Below are 23879 nucleotides of genomic sequence, written 5' to 3' on the forward strand. Positions count from 1 at the left end.
ATATCTTTGTCCTGACTCTGTATGTTTAACATCTTTGTCCTGTCTCTAGTATGTTTAATATCTTTGTCCTGACTCTGTATGTTTATCATCTTTGTCCTGTCTCTGTATGTTTAATATCTTTGTCCTGTCTCTAGTATGTTTAATATCTTTGTCCTGTCTCTAGTATGTTTAATATCTTTGTCCTGACTCTGTATGTTTAACATCTTTGTCCTGTCTCTAGTATGTTTAATATCTTTGTCCTGACTCTGTATGTTTATCATCTTTGTCCTGTCTCTAGTATGTTTAATATCTTTGTCCTGTCTCTAGTATGTTTAATATCTTTGTCCTGTCTCTGTATGTTTAATATCTTTGTCCTGTCTCTAGTATGTTTAATATCTTTGTCCTGTCTCTGTATGTTTAATATCTTTGTCCTGTCTCTGTATGTTTAATATCTTTGTCCTGTCTCTAGTATGTTTAATATCTTTGTCCTGTCTCTAGTATGTTTAATATCTTTGTCCTGTCTCTAGTATATTTAATATCTTTGTCCTGTCTCTAGTATGTTTAATATCTTTGTCCTGTCTCTAGTATGTTTAATATCTTTGTCCTGTCTCTGTATGTTTAATATCTTTGTCCTGTCTCTAGTATGTTTAATATCTTTGTCCTGTCTCTAGTATGTTTAATATCTTTGTCCTGTCTCTAGTATGTTTAATATCTTTGTCCTGACTCTGTATGTTTAACATCTTTGTCCTGTCTCTAGTATGTTTAATATCTTTGTCCTGACTCTGTATGTTTATCATCTTTGTCCTGTCTCTGTATGTTTAACACCTTTGTCCTGTCTCTGTATGTTTATCACCTTTGTCCTGTCTCTGTATGTTTATCATCTTTGTCCTGTCTCTGTATGTTTATCACCTTTGTCCTGTCTCTGTATGTTTATCATCTTTGTCCTGTCTCTGTATGTTTATCATCTTTGTCCTGTCTCTGTATGTTTATCACCTTTGTCCTGTCTCTGTATGTTTATCATCTTTGTCCTGTCTCTGTATGTTTATCACCTTTGTCCTGTCTCTGTATGTTTATCACCTTTGTCCTGTCTCTGTATGTTTATCATCTTTGTCCTGTCTCTGTATGTTTAACATCTTTGTCCTCTCACCCAGAAGCCAGGATATGCATAGAATTGGTACCATTGGATAGAAAACACTTTGCAGTTTGTAGAAATTTTAAAATAAAGTATGACACAATTGATATGGTGGGAGACAATCCAAAGAAAAACCAACCCAATTTGTATTGTTTGAGATCCCAGGCTCTTACAATGGAAAGCTATGGGTCCTATGCAATTCCAGCTCCCAGATTGCAATTCCTATGGCTTCCACTAGATGTCAACAGTCTTTGTTCAAGGTTCCAGGCTTGTTTTTTCCAAAATGAGGAAGATTTTTGAGTTTGGTACAGGGAGTCACAGTTGGAAATCAGTCTATGGGCGCGCGACGAAGGAGACTTGCACTTGCTAATTTCACTTTTCTATAGAACATACTTCTTTCCGTATGAAATATTATAGTTTATTTACATTTTAGGGTACCTGAGGATTGGTTAGAAACGTAGTTTGACTTGTTTTAACAAAGTTTAGCGGTAGCTTTTTGGACTCCTTTGTCTGCATGTTGAACTCAAATCAATGGTGCCAACTAAACTGACTTGTTGGGATATAAAGAAGGATTTTATCTAACAAAACGACCATGCATGTTGTAGCTGGGACCCTTTGGATTACAAATCAGAGGAAGATTTTCAAAAAAGTAAGTGATTTATTTCATCGCTATTTGTGATTTTATGAAGCCTGTGTTGGTTGAAAAATATGTTGATGTGGGGCGCCGTCCTCAATCAATCACATGGCATACTTTCGCTGTAAAGCCTACTGTAAATCGGACAGTGCAGTTAGATTAACAAGACTTTAAGGTTCTAACCGATATAAGACACTTGTATGTACAGAGATCTTTAATAATATCCGTAATTTTTGCGATTATTTACTTGAATTGCGCGCCCTCCAATTTCACTGGAAATTGTCGCCCGGTGTCCCGCTGACGGGATGCCTAGCTCATCTTTGTCCTGTCTCTCCAGCAGTAACCTTAAGGCTGCGTCCCAAATTACACCCTATTCCAAATGTAGTACACTTCGTTTGACCGCAGCCAATAGGAACAGGGTGCGCCATCTGGAATACACAAATGCTCTCTTTTTTAACCTTTGCTCTCTTCTTTAACCTTTGTCCTTTTAATCTCCTTTGTCCTGCCCCTGCAGCATGGCCACAGTCACTTCTCTCCTCCAGGTCAACTGAGGCAGAACTCTCTCCAGAATGGAGATGTGTCTGAGAAGAAAGAGTCTATCACCATGACGACGTGTACCATCAGCAGCATCAGTACAGACAACACCAGCCCAGACCCTCCAGTGTCATCCACGGAACCACCACCTCAGGTACCAGCTCTGACGTTTCCTATAGGTACTGACATCAGGTCAGCTTCCCCTAATCCTAACCTAAACTACAAAGAATACAAAACTGACCCCAGATAGGGGCAACTTCATCCTACACCGGCTACCAAGCAGTGTTCTGTTCACTAGACAGAAAACAGGAGAAAACATTTTGAAAGGGAGGAAGTACTTCCGTGAATTTGTCGAACAAGAACTAATTTATTTAGTGTCCGTAAAAATGTTTGCTACTTTGGGCTCTGAACACGACCAAGGTGTGAGTCACAAAGTGCTCAACTGACCTTGAACAGTCATAGCTGTCTATGGCTATCTGTAGCCTGTCTGTAGCCTGTCTGTAGCCTGTCTGAGGCCATCTGTAGCCTGTCTGTGGCTGTCTGTAGCCCGTCTGTAGCCCATCTGTAGCCTGTCTGTAGCCTGTCTGTAGCCTGTCTGTAGCTTGTCTGTAGCCTGTCTGTAGCCTGTCTGTAGGGGGGTTATAGAGGGGTTAAGACAGAGGGGTTATACTCACAGTAGTAACACAGTAGTAACACAGTAGTAACACCGTAGTAACACAGTAGTAACACCGTAGTAACACAGTAGTAACACAGTAGTAACACCGTAGTAACACAGTGGTAACACAGTAGTAACACAGTAGTAACACAGTAGTAACACCGTAGTAACACCGTAGTAACACCGTAGTAACACAGTAGTAACATAACAGAAAATATGACAAACACATAAATGGCCTGCAACAGGGATCACCAGTGTATTGATATCAAACCACCCGCGGGACACACTGGGGCCTGTTGGAGCATCCTGACCTAGAACGACATTTACAGCAGCGCTGAGTATTAAGCTTAGTTATTTATTGAGCTGTTATCTGTGACGTTATTGACTGGGGAAATCATGTTAATTATTAATGTATAACCATTAGTTCTCTGGCTCAAGTGGAAGAGTCTGGCCTTGTTACACACCACAGATACTGAACAATAGGGACGAGGCATGCAGCCTCTGTCACACAGGGCATAGGGTACCATTTGGCATGCTGCCTCTGTCACACAGGGCATAGGGTACCATTTGGCATGCAGCCTCTGTCACACAGGGCACCATTTGGCATGCAGCCTCTGTCACACAGGGAATAGGGTACCATTTGGCAAGCAGCCTCTGTCACACAGGGCATAGGGTACCATTTGGCATGCAGCCTCTGTCACACAGGGCTAAGGGAAATGGGACTCTGTTCATAGTCTCCTGTGTGACAGAGGCTGCATGCCAAATGGGAAACCTATTCCCTTTTTGGAGTATGGACTCTGGTCAAATGTCGTTCACTCCAGGGAATAGGGTACCATTTGGCATGCTGCCTCTGTCACACAGGAGACTATGAACAGAGTCCCATTTCCCATAAGCCCTGTGTGACAGCGTCAGTGGGACTGATCACAGGCCTGCGTATCCTAGACTCTTGATAAAAGCAAGAATTGTCTCGCTTGTACACAAAGACGGCTTGTTCTGGCCTGGGCCAATAAGGAGTTGGTTTGTCACAGCAGTAGAGAAGCTACCGACCGACCATCGTGTTGTTTACATACTGCATCAGATTGTTGTTGTTGTTTACATACTGCATCAGATTGTTGTTGTTGTTTACATACTGCATCAGATTGTTGTTGTTGTTTACATACTGCATCAGATTGTTGTTGTTGTTTACATACCGCATCAGATTGTTGTTGTTGTTTACATACTGCATCAGATTGTTGTTGTTGTTTACATACTGCATCAGATTGTTGTTGTTGTTTACATACTGCATCAGATTGTTGTCTACATACTGCATCAGATTGTTGTTGTTGTTTACATACTGCATCAGATTGTTGTTGTTGTTTACATACTGCATCAGATTGTTGTTTACATACTGCATCAGATTGTTGTTTACATACTGCATCAGATTGTTGTTTACATACTGCATCAGATTGTTGTTGTTGTTTACATACTGCATCAGATTGTTGTTTACATACTGCATCAGATTGTTGTCTACATACTGCATCAGATTGTTGTCTACATACTGCATCAGATTGTTGTTTACATACTGCATCAGATTGTTGTTTACATACTGCATCAGATGGTTGTTTACATACTGCATCAGATTGTTGTCTACATACTGCATCAGACTGCATCAGATTGTTGTTTACATACTGCATCAGACTGTTGTTTACATACTGCATCAGACTGTTGTCTACATACTGCATCAGATTGTTGTTTACATACTGCATCAGATTGTTGTTTACATACTGCATCAGATTGTTGTCTACATACTGCATCAGATTGTTGTTTACATACTGCATCAGATTGTTGTTTACATACTGCATCAGATTGTTGTCTACATACTGCATCAGATTGTTGTCTACATACTGCATCAGATTGTTGTTTACATACTGCATCAGACTGCATCAGACTGTTGTTTACATTCTGCATCAGATTGTTGTCTACATACTGCATCAGATTGTTGTTTACATACTGCATCAGATTGTTGTTTACATACTGCATCAGATTGTTGTTTACATACTGCATCAGATTGTTGTTTACATACTGCATCAGATTGTTGTCTACATACTGCATCAGATTGTTGTTTACATACTGCATCAGACTGCATCAGATTGTTGTTTACATACTGCATCAGATTGTTGTTTACATACTGCATCAGATTGTTGTTTACATACTGCATCAGATTGTTGTCTACATACTGCATCAGATTGTTGTTGTTGTTTACATACTGCATCAGATTGTTGTTTACATACTGCATCAGATTGTTGTTTACATACTGCATCAGATTGTTGTCTACATACTGCATCAGATTGTTGTCTACATACTGCATCAGATTGTTGTTTACATACTGCATCAGATTGTTGTTTACATACTGCATCAGACTGCATCAGATTGTTGTTTACATACTGCATCAGATTGTTGTTTACATACTGCATCAGATTGTTGTTTACATACTGCATCAGATTGTTGTTTACATACTGCATCAGATTGTTGTTTACATACTGCATCAGACTGTTGTCTACATACTGCATCAGATTGTTGTTTACATACTGCATCAGATTGTTGTCTACATACTGCATCAGATTGTTGTTTACATACTGCATCAGATTGTTGTCTACATACTGCATCAGACTGCATCAGATTGTTGTTTACATACTGCATCAGATTGTTGTTTACATACTGCATCAGATTGTTGTTTACATACTGCATCAGATTGTTGTCTACATACTGCATCAGATTGTTGTTTACATACTGCATCAGATTGTTGTCTACATACTGCATCAGATTGTTGTCTACATACTGCATCAGATTGTTGTTTACATACTGCATCAGATTGTTGTTTACATACTGCATCAGATTGTTGTTTACATACTGCATCAGATTGTTGTCTACATACTGCATCAGACTGCATCAGATTGTTGTCTACATACTGCATCAGATTGTTGTTTACATACTGCATCAGATTGTTGTTTACATACTGCATCAGACTGCATCAGATTGTTGTTTACATACTGCATCAGATTGTTGTTTACATACTGCATCAGATTGTTGTTTACATACTGCATCAGATTGTTGTTTACATACTGCATCAGACTGCATCAGATTGTTGTTTACATACTGCATCAGATTGTTGTTTACATACTGCATCAGATTGTTGTCTACATACTGCATCAGGCTGTTGTCTACATACTGCATCAGATTGTTGTTTACATACTGCATCAGATTGTTGTTTACATACTGCATCAGATTGTTGTTTACATACTGCATCAGATTGTTGTTTACATACTGCATCAGATTGTTGTTTACATACTGCATCAGATTGTTGTTTACATACTGCATCAGATTGTTGTTTACATACTGCATCAGATTGTTGTTTACATACTGCATCAGATTGTTGTTGTTGTTTACATACTGCATCAGATTGTTGTTTACATACTGCATCAGATTGTTGTTTACATACTGCATCAGATTGTTGTTTACATACTGCATCAGATTGTTGTTTACATACTGCATCAGATTGTTGTTTACATACTGCATCAGATTGTTGTTTACATACTGCATCAGACTGCATCAGATTGTTGTTTACATACTGCATCAGATTGTTGTTTACATACTATCATACTGCATCAGATTGTTGTTTACATACTGCATCAGATTGTTGTTTACATACTGCATCAGATTGTTGTTTACATACTGCATCAGATTGTTGTTTACATACTGCATCAGATTGTTGTTTACATACTGCATCAGATTGTTGTTTACATACTGCATCAGATTGTTGTTTACATACTGCATCAGATTGTTGTTTACATACTGCATCAGATTGTTGTTTACATACTGCATCAGATTGTTGTTTACATACTGCATCAGATTGTTGTTTACATACTGCATCAGATTGTTGTTTACATACTGCATCAGATTGTTGTTTACATACTGCATCAGACTGCATCAGATTGTTGTTTACATACTGCATCAGATTGTTGTTTACATACTGCATCAGATTGTTGTTTACATACTGCATCAGATTGTTGTTTACATACTGCATCAGATTGTTGTTTACATACTGCATCAGATTGTTGTTTACATACTGCATCAGATTGTTGTTTACATACTGCATCAGATTGTTGTTTACATACTGCATCAGACTTGTTGTTGTTTACATACTGCATCAGATTGTTGTTTACATACTGCATCAGATTGTTGTTTACATACTGCATCAGATTGTTGTTTACATACTGCATCAGATTGTTGTTTACATACTGCATCAGATTGTTGTTTACATACTGCATCAGATTGTTGTTTACATACTGCATCAGATTGTTGTTGTTGTCTACATACTGCATCAGATTGTTGTTTACATACTGCATCAGATTGTTGTTTACATACTGCATCAGATTGTTGTTTACATACTGCATCAGATTGTTGTTTACATACTGCATCAGATTGTTGTTTACATACTGCATCAGACTGTTGTCTACATACTGCATCAGATTGTTGTCTACATACTGCATCAGACTGCATCAGACTGTTGTTTACATACTGCATCAGACTGTTGTTTACATACTGCATCAGGCTGTTGTCTACATACTGCATCAGATTGTTGTCTACATACTGCATCAGATTGTTGTTTACATACTGCATCAGATTGTTGTTTACATACTGCATCAGACTGCATCAGATTGTTGTTTACATACTGCATCAGATTGTTGTACTGCATCAGATTGTTGTTTACATACTGCATCAGATTGTTGTCTACATACTGCATCAGACTGCATCAGATTGTTGTCTACATACTGCATCAGATTGTTGTTTACATACTGCATCAGATTGTTGTCTACATACTGCATCAGACTGCATCAGATTGTTGTTTACATACTGCATCAGATTGTTGTTTACATACTGCATCAGATTGTTGTTTACATACTGCATCAGATTGTTGTCTACATACTGCATCAGACTGCATCAGATTGTTGTTTACATACTGCATCAGATTGTTGTTTACATACTGCATCAGATTGTTGTTTACATACTGCATCAGACTGCATCAGATTGTTGTTTACATACTGCATCAGATTGTTGTTTACATACTGCATCAGATTGTTGTTTACATACTGCATCAGATTGTTGTTTACATACTGCATCAGATTGTTGTCTACATACTGCATCAGATTGTTGTCTACATACTGCATCAGATTGTTGTTTACATACTGCATCAGATTGTTGTTGTTGTTTACATACTGCATCAGATTGTTGTTTACATACTGCATCAGATTGTTGTTTACATACTGCATCAGATTGTTGTTTACATACTGCATCAGATTGTTGTCTACATACTGCATCAGATTGTTGTTTACATACTGCATCAGATTGTTGTTTACATACTGCATCAGATTGTTGTTTACATACTGCATCAGATTGTTGTCTACATACTGCATCAGATTGTTGTTTACATACTGCATCAGATTGTTGTTTACATACTGCATCAGATTGTTGTTTACATACTGCATCAGATTGTTGTTGTTGTTTACATACTGCATCAGATTGTTGTTTACATACTGCATCAGACTGCATCAGATTGTTGTTTACATACTGCATCAGATTGTTGTTTACATACTGCATCAGACTGCATCAGATTGTTGTTTACATACTGCATCAGATTGTTGTCTACATACTGCATCAGGCTGTTGTTTACATACTGCATCAGATGGTTGTTTACATACTGCATCAGATTGTTGTCTACATACTGCATCAGATTGTTGTTTACATACTGCATCAGATTGTTGTTTACATACTGCATCAGATTGTTGTTTACATACTGCATCAGATTGTTGTTTACATACTGCATCAGATTGTTGTTTACATACTGCATCAGATTGTTGTTTACATACTGCATCAGATTGTTGTTTACATACTGCATCAGATTGTTGTTTACATACTGCATCAGACTGCATCAGATTGTTGTTTACATACTGCATCAGATTGTTGTTTACATACTGCATCAGATTGTTGTTTACATACTGCATCAGATTGTTGTTTACATACTGCATCAGATTGTTGTTTACATACTGCATCAGACTGCATCAGATTGTTGTCTACATACTGCATCAGATTGTTGTTTACATACTGCATCAGATTGTTGTTTACATACTGCATCAGATTGTTGTTTACATACTGCATCAGATTGTTGTTTACATACTGCATCAGATTGTTGTTTACATACTGCATCAGACTGCATCAGATTGTTGTTTACATACTGCATCAGATTGTTGTCTACATACTGCATCAGATTGTTGTCTACATACTGCATCAGATTGTTGTTGTTGTTTACATACTGCATCAGATTGTTGTCTACATACTGCATCAGATTGTTGTTTACATACTGCATCAGATTGTTGTTGTTGTTTACATACTGCATCAGATTGTTGTTTACATACTGCATCAGATTGTTGTTTACATACTGCATCAGATTGTTGTTGTTGTTTACATACTGCATCAGATTGTTGTTTACATACTGCATCAGATTGTTGTTTACATACTGCATCAGATTGTTGTTTACATACTGCATCAGATTGTTGTTTACATACTGCATCAGATTGTTGTCTACATACTGCATCAGATTGTTGTCTACATACTGCATCAGATTGTTGTTTACATACTGCATCAGATTGCATCAGTTGTTGTTTACATACTGCATCAGATTGTTGTTTACATACTGCATCAGATTGTTGTCTACATACTGCATCAGATTGTTGTCTACATACTGCATCAGATTGTTGTTTACATACTGCATCAGATTGTTGTTTACATACTGCATCAGATTGTTGTTTACATACTGCATCAGATTGTTGTTACATACTGCATCAGATTGTTGTCTACATACTGCATCAGATTGTTGTTTACATACTGCATCAGATTGTTGTTTACATACTGCATCAGATTGTTGTTTACATACTGCATCAGATTGTTGTTTACATACTGCATCAGATTGTTGTTTACATACTGCATCAGATTGTTGTCTACATACTGCATCAGATTGTTGTCTACATACTGCATCAGATTGTTGTTTACATACTGCATCAGATTGTTGTTGTTGTTTACATACTGCATCAGATTGTTGTTTACATACTGCATCAGATTGTTGTCTACATACTGCATCAGATTGTTGTTTACATACTGCATCAGATTGTTGTTTACATACTGCATCAGATTGTTGTTTACATACTGCATCAGATTGTTGTTGTTGTTTACATACTGCATCAGACTGCATCAGATTGTTGTTTACATACTGCATCAGACTGCATCAGATTGTTGTTTACATACTGCATCAGATTGTTGTTTACATACTGCATCAGATTGTTGTCTACATACTGCATCAGATTGTTGTTTACATACTGCATCAGATTGTTGTTTACATACTGCATCAGATTGTTGTCTACATACTGCATCAGATTGTTGTTTACATACTGCATCAGATTGTTGTTTACATACTGCATCAGATTGTTGTTTACATACTGCATCAGATTGTTGTTTACATACTGCATCAGATTGTTGTTTACATACTGCATCAGATTGTTGTTTACATACTGCATCAGATTGTTGTTTACATACTGCATCAGACTGCATCAGATTGTTGTTTACATACTGCATCAGATTGTTGTTTACATACTGCATCAGATTGTTGTTTACATACTGCATCAGATTGATTGTTGTTTACATACTGCATCAGATTGTTGTTTACATACTGCATCAGATTGTTGTTTACATACTGCATCAGATTGTTGTTGTCATACATACTGCATCAGATTGTTGTTTACATACTGCATCAGATTGTTGTTTACATACTGCATCAGATTGTTGTTTACATACTGCATCAGATTGTTGTTTACATACTGCATCAGATTGTTGTTTACATACTGCATCAGATTGTTGTTTACATACTGCATCAGATTGTTGTCTACATACTGCATCAGATTGTTGTTTACATACTGCATCAGATTGTTGTTTACATACTGCATCAGATTGTTGTTTACATACTGCATCAGATTGTTGTTTACATACTGCATCAGATTGTTGTTTACATACTGCATCAGATTGTTGTCTACATACTGCATCAGATTGTTGTCTACATACTGCATCAGACTGCATCAGATTGTTGTTTACATACTGCATCAGATTGTTGTTTACATACTGCATCAGATTGTTGTTTACATACTGCATCAGATTGTTGTCTACATACTGCATCAGATTGTTGTTTACATACTGCATCAGATTGTTGTTTACATACTGCATCAGACTGCATCAGATTGTTGTTTACATACTGCATCAGATTGTTGTACTGCATCAGATTGTTGTTTACATACTGCATCAGATTGTTGTCTACATACTGCATCAGACTGCATCAGATTGTTGTCTACATACTGCATCAGATTGTTGTTTACATACTGCATCAGATTGTTGTCTACATACTGCATCAGACTGCATCAGATTGTTGTTTACATACTGCATCAGATTGTTGTTTACATACTGCATCAGATTGTTGTTTACATACTGCATCAGATTGTTGTCTACATACTGCATCAGACTGCATCAGATTGTTGTTTACATACTGCATCAGATTGTTGTTTACATACTGCATCAGATTGTTGTCTACATACTGCATCAGACTGCATCAGATTGTTGTTTACATACTGCATCAGATTGTTGTTTACATACTGCATCAGATTGTTGTTTACATACTGCATCAGATTGTTGTTTACATACTGCATCAGATTGTTGTCTACATACTGCATCAGATTGTTGTCTACATACTGCATCAGATTGTTGTTTACATACTGCATCAGATTGTTGTTGTTGTTTACATACTGCATCAGATTGTTGTTTACATACTGCATCAGATTGTTGTTTACATACTGCATCAGATTGTTGTTTACATACTGCATCAGATTGTTGTCTACATACTGCATCAGATTGTTGTTTACATACTGCATCAGATTGTTGTTTACATACTGCATCAGATTGTTGTTTACATACTGCATCAGATTGTTGTCTACATACTGCATCAGATTGTTGTTTACATACTGCATCAGATTGTTGTTTACATACTGCATCAGATTGTTGTTTACATACTGCATCAGATTGTTGTTTACATACTGCATCAGATTGTTGTTGTTGTTTACATACTGCATCAGACTGCATCAGATTGTTGTTTACATACTGCATCAGATTGTTGTTTACATACTGCATCAGACTGCATCAGATTGTTGTTTACATACTGCATCAGATTGTTGTTTACATACTGCATCAGATTGTTGTCTACATACTGCATCAGGCTGTTGTTTACATACTGCATCAGATTGTTGTCTACATACTGCATCAGATTGTTGTTTACATACTGCATCAGATTGTTGTTTACATACTGCATCAGATTGTTGTTTACATACTGCATCAGATTGTTGTTTACATACTGCATCAGATTGTTGTTTACATACTGCATCAGATTGTTGTTTACATACTGCATCAGATTGTTGTTTACATACTGCATCAGATTGTTGTTTACATACATCAGACTGCATCAGATTGTTGTTTACATACTGCATCAGATTGTTGTTTACATACTGCATCAGATTGTTGTTTACATACTGCATCAGATTGTTGTTTACATACTGCATCAGATTGTTGTTTACATACTGCATCAGACTGCATCAGATTGTTGTCTACATACTGCATCAGATTGTTGTTTACATACTGCATCAGATTGTTGTTTACATACTGCATCAGATTGTTGTTTACATACTGCATCAGATTGTTGTTTACATACTGCATCAGATTGTTGTTTACATACTGCATACTGCATCAGATTGTTGTTTACATACTGCATCAGATTGTTGTCTACATACTGCATCAGATTGTTGTCTACATACTGCATCAGATTGTTGTTGTTGTTTACATACTGCATCAGATTGTTGTCTACATACTGCATCAGATTGTTGTTTACATACTGCATCAGATTGTTGTTTACATACTGCATCAGATTGTTGTTGTTGTTTACATACTGCATCAGATTGTTGTTTACATACTGCATCAGATTGTTGTTTACATACTGCATCAGATTGTTGTCTACATACTGCATCAGATTGTTGTTTACATACTGCATCAGATTGTTGTTTACATACTGCATCAGATTGTTGTTGTTGTTTACATACTGCATCAGATTGTTGTTTACATACTGCATCAGATTGTTGTTTACATACTGCATCAGATTGTTGTCTACATACTGCATCAGATTGTTGTTTACATACTGCATCAGATTGTTGTTTACATACTGCATCAGATTGTTGTTTACATACTGCATCAGATTGTTGTTTACATACTGCATCAGATTGTTGTTTTACTGCATCAGACTGCATCAGATTGTTGTTTACATACTGCATCAGATTGTTGTTTACATACTGCATCAGACTGCATCAGATTGTTGTTTACATACTGCATCAGATTGTGTTTACATACTGCATCAGATTGTTGTTTACATACTGCATCAGATTGTTGTTTACATACTGCATCAGATTGTTGTTTACATACTGCATCAGATTGTTGTTTACATACTGCATCAGATTGTTGTTTACATACTGCATCAGATTGTTGTTTACATACTGCATCAGATTGTTGTTTACATACTGCATCAGATTGTTGTTTACATACTGCATCAGATTGTTGTCTACATACTGCATCAGATTGTTGTTTACATACTGCATCAGATTGTTGTTTACATACTGCATCAGATTGTTGTTTACATACTGCATCAGATTGTTGTTTACATACTGCATCAGATTGTTGTTTACATACTGCATCAGATTGTTGTTTACATACTGCATCAGATTGTTGTTTACATACTGCATCAGATTGTTGTTTACATACTGCATCAGATTGTTGTTTACATACTGCATCAGACTGCATGATTGTTGTTTACATACTGCATCAGATTGTTGTTTACATACTGCATCAGATTGTTGTTTACATACTGCATCAGATTGTTGTTTACATACTGCATCAGATTGTTGTCTACATACTGCATCAGATTGTTGTTTACATACTGCATCAGATTGTTGTTTACATACTGCATCAGATTGTTGTTTACATACTGCATCAGATTGTTGTTTACATACTGCATCAGATTGTTGTTTACATACTGCATCAGATTGTTGTCTACATACTGCATCAGATTGTTGTTTACATACTGCATCAGATTGTTGTTTACATACTGCATCAGATTGTTGTTTACATACTGCATCAGATTGTTGTCTACATACTGCATCAGACTGCATCAGATTGTTGTTTACATACTGCATCAGATTGTTGTTTACATACTGCATCAGATTGTTGTCTACATACTGCATCAGATTGTTGTTTACATACTGCATCAGATTGTTGTTTACATACTGCATCAGATTGTTGTTTACATACTGCATCAGATTGCATTGATTGTTGTTTACATACTGCATCAGATTGTTGTTTACATACTGCATCAGATTGTTGTTTACATACTGCATCAGATTGTTGTCTACATACTGCATCAGACTGCATCAGATTGTTGTTTACATACTGCATCAGATTGTTGTTTACATACTGCATCAGATTGTTGTTGTTGTCTACATACTGCATCAGATTGTTGTTGTTGTTTACATACTGCATCAGATTGTTGTTTACATACTGCATCAGATTGTTGTCTACATACTGCATCAGATTGTTGTTCTACATACTGCATCAGATTGTTGTTGTTGTCTACATACTGCATCAGATTGTTGTTGTTGTCTACATACTGCATCAGATTGTTGTTTACATACTGCATCAGATTGTTGTCTACATACTGCATCAGATTGTTGTCTACATACTGCATCAGATTGTTGTTTACATACTGCATCAGATTGTTGTTGTTGTTTACATACTGCATCAGATTGTTGTTTACATACTGCATCAGATTGTTGTCTACATACTGCATCAGATTGTTGTTTACATACTGCATCAGATTGTTGTTTACATACTGCATCAGATTGTTGTTTACATACTGCATCAGATTGTTGTTGTTGTTTACATACTGCATCAGATTGTTGTTTACATACTGCATCAGACTGCATCAGATTGTTGTTTACATACTGCATCAGATTGTTGTTTACATACTGCATCAGACTGCATCAGATTGTTGTTTACATACTGCATCAGATTGTTGTTTACATACTGCATCAGACTGCATCAGATTGTTGTTTACATACTGCATCAGACTGCATCAGATTGTTGTTTACATACTGCATCAGATTGTTGTTTACATACTGCATCAGATTGTTGTCTACATACTGCATCAGATTGTTGTTTACATACTGCATCAGATTGTTGTTTACATACTGCATCAGATTGTTGTTTACATACTGCATCAGATTGTTGTTTACATACTGCATCAGATTGTTGTTTACATACTGCATCAGATTGTTGTTTACATACTGCATCAGATTGTTGTTTACATACTGCATCAGATTGTTGTTTACATACTGCATCAGATTGTTGTTTACATACTGCATCAGATTGTTGTTTACATACTGCATCAGATTGTTGTTTACATACTGCATCAGATTGTTGTTTACATACTGCATCAGATTGTTGTTTACATACTGCATCAGATTGTTGTTTACATACTGCATCAGATTGTTGTTTACATACTGCATCAGATTGTTGTTTACATACTGCATCAGATTGTTGTTTACATACTGCATCAGACTGCATCAGATTGTTGTTTACATACTGCATCAGATTGTTGTTTACATACTGCATCAGATTGTTGTTTACATACTGCATCAGATTGTTGTTTACATACTGCATCAGATTGTTGTTTACATACTGCATCAGATTGTTGTTTACATACTGCATCAGACTGCATCAGATTGTTGTTTACATACTGCATCAGATTGTTGTACTGCATCAGATTGTTGTTTACATACTGCATCAGATTGTTGTCTACATTGCATCAGACTGCATCAGATTGTTGTCTACATACTGCATCAGATTGTTGTTTACATACTGCATCAGATTGTTGTTACATACTGCATCAGACTGCATCAGATTGTTGTTTACATACTGCATCAGATTGTTGTTTACATACTGCATCAGATTGTTGTTTACATACTGCATCAGATTGTTGTTACATACTGCATCAGACTGCATCAGATTGTTGTCTACATACTGCATCAGACTGTTGTCTACATACTGCATCAGATTGTTGTTTACATACTGCATCAGATTGTTGTTTACATACTGCATCAGATTGTTGTTTACATACTGCATCAGATTGTTGTTTACATACTGCATCAGATTGTTGTTTACATACTGCATCAGATTGTTGTCTACATACTGCATCAGATTGTTGTCTACATACTGCATCAGATTGTTGTTTACATACTGCATCAGATTGTTGTTGTTGTTTACATACTGCATCAGATTGTTGTTTACATACTGCATCAGATTGTTGTCTACATACTGCATCAGATTGTTGTTTACATACTGCATCAGATTGTTGTTACATACTGCATCAGATTGTTGTTTACATACTGCATCAGATTGTTGTTTACATACTGCATCAGATTGTTGTTTACATACTGCATCAGATTGTTGTTTACATACTGCATCAGATTGTTGTTTACATACTGCATCAGATTGTTGTTTACATACTGCATCAGATTGTTGTTTACATACTGCATCAGATTGTTGTTTACATACTGCATCAGATTGTTGTTTACATACTGCATCAGACTGCATCAGATTGTTGTTTACATACTGCATCAGATTGTTGTTTACATACTGCATCAGACTGCATCTGTTGTTTACATACTGCATCAGATTGTTGTCTACATACTGCATCAGATTGTTGTTTACATACTGCATCAGATTGTTGTTTACATACTGCATCAGATTGTTGTCTACATACTGCATCAGATTGTTGTTTACATACTGCATCAGATTGTTGTTTACATACTGCATCAGATTGTTGTTTACATACTGCATCAGATTGTTGTTTACATACTGCATCAGATTGTTGTTTACATACTGCATCAGATTGTTGTTTACATACTGCATCAGATTGTTGTTTACATACTGCATCAGACTGCATCAGATTGTTGTTTACATACTGCATCAGATTGTTGTTTACATACTGCATCAGATTGTTGTTTACATACTGCATCAGATTGTTGTTTACATACTGCATCAGATTGTTGTTTACATACTGCATCAGACTGCATCAGATTGTTGTTTACATACTGCATCAGATTGTTGTTTACATACTGCATCAGATTGTTGTTTACATACTGCATCAGATTGTTGTTTACATACTGCATCAGATTGTTGTTTACATACTGCATCAGATTGTTGTTTACATACTGCATCAGACTGCATCAGATTGTTGTTTACATACTGCATCAGATTGTTGTCTACATACTGCATCAGATTGTTGTCTACATACTGCATCAGATTGTTGTTTACATACTGCATCAGATTGTTGTCTACATACTGCATCAGATTGTTGTTTACATACTGCATCAGATTGTTGTTTACATACTGCATCAGATTGTTGTTGTTGTTTACATACTGCATCAGATTGTTGTTTACATACTGCATCAGATTGTTGTTTACATACTGCATCAGATTGTTGTTTACATACTGCATCAGATTGTTGTTTACATACTGCATCAGATTGTTGTTTACATACTGCATCAGATTGTTGTTTACATACTGCATCAGATTGTTGTTTACATACTGCATCAGATTGTTGTTTCATACTGCATACTGCATCAGATTGTTGTTTACATACTGCATCAGATTGTTGTTTACATACTGCATCAGATTGTTGTTTACATACTGCATCAGATTGTTGTTTACATACTGCATCAGATTGTTGTTACATACTGCATCAGATTGTTGTTTACATACTGCATCAGATTGTTGTTTACATACTGCATCAGATTGTTGTTTACATACTGCATCAGATTGTTGTTTACATACTGCATCAGATTGTTGTTTACATACTGCATCAGATTGTTGTTTTACTGCATCAGACTGCATCAGATTGTTGTTTACATACTGCATCAGATTGTTGTTTACATACTGCATCATTGTTGTTTACTGCATCAGATTGTTGTTTACATACTGCATCAGACTGCATCAGATTGTTGTTTACATACTGCATCAGATTGTTGTTTACATACTGCATCAGATTGTTGTTTACATACTGCATCAGATTGTTGTTTACATACTCAGACTGCATCAGATTGTTGTTTACATACTGCATCAGATTGTTGTTTACATACTGCATCAGATTGTTGTTTACATACTGCATCAGATTGTTGTTTACATACTGCATCAGATTGTTGTTTACATACTGCATCAGATTGTTGTTTACATACTGCATCAGATTGTTGTTTACATACTGCATCAGATTGTTGTCTACATACTGCATCAGATTGTTGTTTACATACTGCATCAGATTGTTGTTTACATACTGCATCAGACTGCATCAGATTGTTGTTTACATACTGCATCAGATTGTTGTCTACATACTGCATCAGACTGCATCAGATTGTTGTTTACATACTGCATCAGATTGTTGTTTACATACTGCATCAGATTGTTGTCTACATACTGCATCAGATTGTTGTTTACATACTGCATCAGATTGTTGTTTACATACTGCATCAGATTGTTGTCTACATACTGCATCAGATTGTTGTCTACATACTGCATCAGATTGTTGTTTACATACTGCATCAGATTGTTGTCTACATACTGCATCAGATTGTTGTTTACATACTGCATCAGATTGTTGTTTACATACTGCATCAGATTGTTGTTTACATACTGCATCAGATTGTTGTCTACATACTGCATCAGACTGCATGTTGTTGTTTACATACTGCATCAGATTGTTGTTTACATACTGCATCAGATTGTTGTTTACATACTGCATCAGATTGTTGTTTACATACTGCATCAGATTGTTGTTTACATACTGCATCAGATTGTTGTTTACATACTGCATCAGACTGCATCAGATTGTTGTTTTACTGCATACTGCATCAGATTGTTGTTTACATACTGCATCAGATTGTTGTTTACATACTGCATCAGATTGTTGTTTACATACTGCATCAGACTGCATCAGATTGTTGTTTACATACTGCATCAGATTGTTGTTTACATACTGCATCAGATTGTTGTTGTTTCTACATACTGCATCAGATTGTTGTTTACATACTGCATCAGATTGTTGTTTACATACTGCATCAGATTGTTGTTTACATACTGCATCAGATTGTTGTTTACATACTGCATCAGATTGTTGTTTACATACTGCATCAGATTGTTGTTGTTGTCTACATACTGCATCAGATTGTTGTTTACATACTGCATCAGATTGTTGTTTACATACTGCATCAGATTGTTGTTTACATACTGCATCAGATTGTTGTTTACATACTGCATCAGATTGTTGTTTACATACTGCATCAGATTGTTGTTTACATACTGCATCAGATTGTTGTTTACATACTGCATCAGATTGTTGTTTACATACTGCATACTGCATCAGATTGTTGTTTACATACTGCATCAGATTGTTGTTTACATACTGCATCAGACTGCATCAGATTGTTGTTTACATACTGCATCAGATTGTTGTTTACATACTGCATCAGACTGCATCAGATTGTTGTTTACATACTGCATCAGATTGTTGTTTACATACTGCATCAGACTGCATCAGATTGTTGTTTACATACTGCATCAGATTGTTGTTTACATACTGCATCAGACTGCATCAGATTGTTGTTTACATACTGCATCAGACTGCATCAGATTGTTGTTTACATACTGCATCAGATTGTTGTCTACATACTGCATCAGATTGTTGTTTACATACTGCATCAGATTGTTGTTTACATACTGCATCAGACTGTTGTCTACATACTGCATCAGATTGTTGTTTACATACTGCATCAGATTGTTGTTTACATACTGCATCAGATTGTTGTTTACATACTGCATCAGATTGTTGTTTACATACTGCATCAGATTGTTGTTTACATACTGCATCAGATTGTTGTTTACATACTGCATCAGATTGTTGTTTACATACTGCATCAGATTGTTGTCTACATACTGCATCAGATTGTTGTTGTTGTTTACATACTGCATCAGATTGTTGTTTACATACTGCATCAGATTGTTGTTTACATACTGCATCAGATTGTTGTCTACATACTGCATCAGATTGTTGTTGTTGTTTACATACTGCATCAGATTGTTGTCTACATACTGCATCAGATTGTTGTTGTTTACATACTGCATCAGATTGTTGTTGTTTACATACTGCATCAGATTGTTGTCTACATACTGCATCAGATTGTTGTTTACATACTGCATCAGATTGTTGTTTACATACTGCATCAGATTGTTGTTTACATACTGCATCAGATTGTTGTTTACATACTGCATCAGATTGTTGTTTACATACTGCATCAGATTGTTGTTGTGTTTCTTTCCTTTTCAGATTGAAGTGAAAAAAACAAACATAGTTCTGTTACATAGTAAACGTTTTATATAGTAAATATGTTGGATTAATTAGGATATGACATATTATATAGTAAATATGTTGTATTAATTAGGATATGACATATTGTAAATATATGTTGTATTAATTACGATATGACATATTATATAGTAAATATGTTATATTAATTAGGATATGACATATTATATAGTAAATATGTTATATTATCTAGACTATGATAGTACTCTCATGTACAATCCAGTTCTACTCCCCTTTACTCTGCCTCCTTCCTCTGTGACTTCCTGTCCCAGCAGGAAGTCCATGTCAATAATGTGATGTGCCACTGGCTGCGGGGTCAGCGCGTCGCTAACATAAAGACGGTGGCCTGGATGGTCACATTGAGTGACGCTCTGCACAACTTCATCGACGGCCTGGCGATCGGAGCCTCTTTTACCGTGTCTGTCGTCGCTGGTTTCAGTACCTCCATCGCCATCGTCTGTGAGGAGTTCCCCCACGAGCTAGGTGAGAGATCAATCAATCAATATGTATCTAGAATTGCCTTCGTTTTATTTTATAAGCAGTTGTCATTAAGTGATTGTACAGTAACAACAGTAAGCGACTTTGGCTGAACTAAACCGACCTTCATCGGAAAAAAACGAGATTCATTTTTTTAAAATCACTTGGCTATTTTTTGTTGTTGTTAATAAACATAACTAAAAGTTGTGCTGGTTCCTCGATGTGTCTACTGTGTTCCTGAACCTGTCGCTGTCTCTCCGGCCCTTCCTGCAGGGGACTTTGTGATTTTGCTGAATGCTGGGATGAGTATCCCCCAGGCCGTCTTCTTCAACCTGCTGTCAGCCATGTCCTGCTACATCGGCCTGGCCTTCGGCATCCTGCTGGGGAGCAACTTCGCCCCCAACGCCATCTTCGCCATCGCGGGGGGAATGTTCCTCTACATAGCACTGGCAGACATGGTGAGTAGAATGTTCCTCTACATAGTACTGGCAGACATGGTGAGTAGAATGTTCCTCTACATAGTACTGGCAGACATGGTGAGTAGAATGTTCCTCTACATAGAACTGGCAGACATGGTGAGTAGAATGTTCCTGGTAGATATGGTGAGTGACATGGGAGAATCTCAATTGCATTTCCTTGAATCCTTGCATTTCTCGCAGAGGGGGGGTCTTGAGGTGAGGAGAGAGGATGCTAGGAATCAAGGAAATGCAATTGAGATTCTCCCATGATGCTTCCTCCACCCTCAATGCCACCTGATCTGCTTCAACTCCCAGATGACAACGCTTCTCCTTTAGATCCACAACTGACTGACTAACTTTTCTGAATTTACTTTAGTTTTTAACTTGTATGTGCTGTTTGGTCTGCCGTTCATCAACCTTCAGCTGCCAAGCAGGGCGTACATGTAGTAGAGAATCAGGACCTAACTTTTCAATAGCTCAGTAGTATATCTACTGAGTTTAGTATGAAGGTTCTTCTCTGGTCTTGCAGGGAGAGCAGATGGGTCATTATATTTTTTAAGGACCCAACCACTGAATGACCCAGTGGACAGTCAGTTTCTCATCATATCATACTGTACGTGTTATCACAGCTGCAGAGCTGCTTCTACCCCCCCCCCCCCCCCAGGAGGGAGGAAAGGACTGAGGGAGGGAGGGAGGAAGGGAGACTGAGGGAGGGAGGGAGGGAGGGAAGGAAGGACTGAGGGAGGAAGGGAGGGACTGAGGGAGGGAGAGATTGAGAGAGGGAGGGAGAGAGGGAGGGAGCACAGCTTTATTGACTGTATAACAGTGTGACCTGATGATAGCTGCTGTCACGTCCTGACCATAGAAAGCTTTTATTTTCTATGGTAGAGTAGGTCAGGGTGTGACTGGGGGCTTGTTCTAGTTTATATTTTCTATGTGGGGTTCTAGGTTCATTTTCTATGTTGGTGATTTATATGATTGCCAATTAGAGGCAGCTGGCTATCGTTGTCTCTAATTGGGGATCATACTTAAGTAGCATTTTTCCCACCTGTGGGTTATGGGATATTGTTTATGTTTAGTTGCATTCAAATATGTGGAACTGTACGTACTCTGCGCCTTGGTACGACCATCATTATTACGAACATCGTGACGGCTACAATGGAGAGATAGAGAGAGGGAGGACGGTAGAACGAGGGAGAGAGCGGGAGTGAAAGAGAGAGGGAGAGCGACTGAAATTATTCTGATGTCTTGGGAAGAAACAGAATGCGATATTTAACTGTTGGTTTAAAACCGGTTGGTTCTGATTTCAGTTCCCGGAGATGAACGCCATCATGAATGAACAGGACGGGTCGACGGTGACCAATGTTATCTTCTTCCTGATCCAGAACGCCGGGCTGCTCACCGGGTTCGCTATCATCCTGCTCATCACCATGTTCGTTGGTGAGATCAACCTGGGTTAGAGCCGATGCTGTAGCTATAGAAACACTAGATGATTGACAGGGGGGGCTGTTTTGAAGCCACTGCGCCACCATCTTTAAAAAAAAAAAATGAAATACCGTAGACTTAATTTAATTCCTATGGAGGACTGCTCCTTCTGAGGAGTACCAATATGGTGGACGGTGGCTTCAGAGCCTGTCATTGACCAATATATAGCATCGGGCAATCTAGTGTTTATACACATCATTGGGTAGAGCTGGGTGAGAGGGAAGAGAAGAACAAGGGAGGGAGAGAAAAACGAGAATGAGAGGAACAATGAGAGAAATATATCATTTCAAAGAACAAAACGTGACTGAACAGAGCTGCTTTCATTCCGCTCTGATCTCACATCGGCCCACGTCTTGTCTTACACTAATTGTTTACTGGGAAACGGAATACTTGTCCTTTTTGTTTAGTTTTTTCTTCTGACTATCATTATATTTAAATAGAGGGAACAATCACGTAACTAGTGTAAATGAAATAAAGAAACAATGTATTTAAAACAAACGTTTTCAATAAATTATTTTTTCAGTCTTTACAATGTTCTTGTGAACTTGTCTTGCTTTTACTTGAACTGATTGACTGGATCTGTTGTCTCCACCAATGATTTATATATACACTAGATGATTGATAGGGGGCGCTGTTGAAGCCACCGTGCCTCCATATTGGAACTCCCCCACCATTGATTTATATATACACTAGATGACTGATAGGGGGGCGCTGTTGAATCACCGTGCCTCCATCTTGGAACTCCCCCACCATTGATTTATATATACACTAGATGACTGATAGGGGGGCGCTGTTGAAGCCACCGTGCCTCCATCTTGGAACTCCCCCACCATTGATTTATATATACACTAGATGACTGATAGGGGGGCGCTGTTGAATCACCG

General features: G+C 37.2%; 1 protein-coding gene across 2 annotated transcripts in view; it reads left to right on the top strand.

Annotated features, from left to right (window-relative positions):
• Nucleotides 1–23531, top strand: part of slc39a8 (solute carrier family 39 member 8) — an 84255-nt gene extending 60724 nt beyond the window's left edge. Inside the window, exons 5-8 of one of the 2 annotated variants that reach the window (XM_065025956.1) lie at nucleotides 2260–2433; nucleotides 20848–21058; nucleotides 21326–21510; nucleotides 22821–23531. In XM_065025956.1, coding sequence (XP_064882028.1) covers nucleotides 2260–2433; nucleotides 20848–21058; nucleotides 21326–21510; nucleotides 22821–22970 — 720 coding nt within the window. In that variant the 3' untranslated portion in view covers nucleotides 22971–23531. The remainder of the gene's footprint in view (nucleotides 1–2259; nucleotides 2434–20847; nucleotides 21059–21325; nucleotides 21511–22820) is intronic. The other variant, XM_065025957.1, reaches the window with a different exon arrangement.
• Nucleotides 23532–23879: the final 348 nt, after the last annotated feature.

This window comes from Oncorhynchus nerka, linkage group LG12, assembly GCF_034236695.1.
Source record: "Oncorhynchus nerka isolate Pitt River linkage group LG12, Oner_Uvic_2.0, whole genome shotgun sequence".
Lineage (NCBI taxonomy): Eukaryota > Metazoa > Chordata > Actinopteri > Salmoniformes > Salmonidae > Oncorhynchus > Oncorhynchus nerka.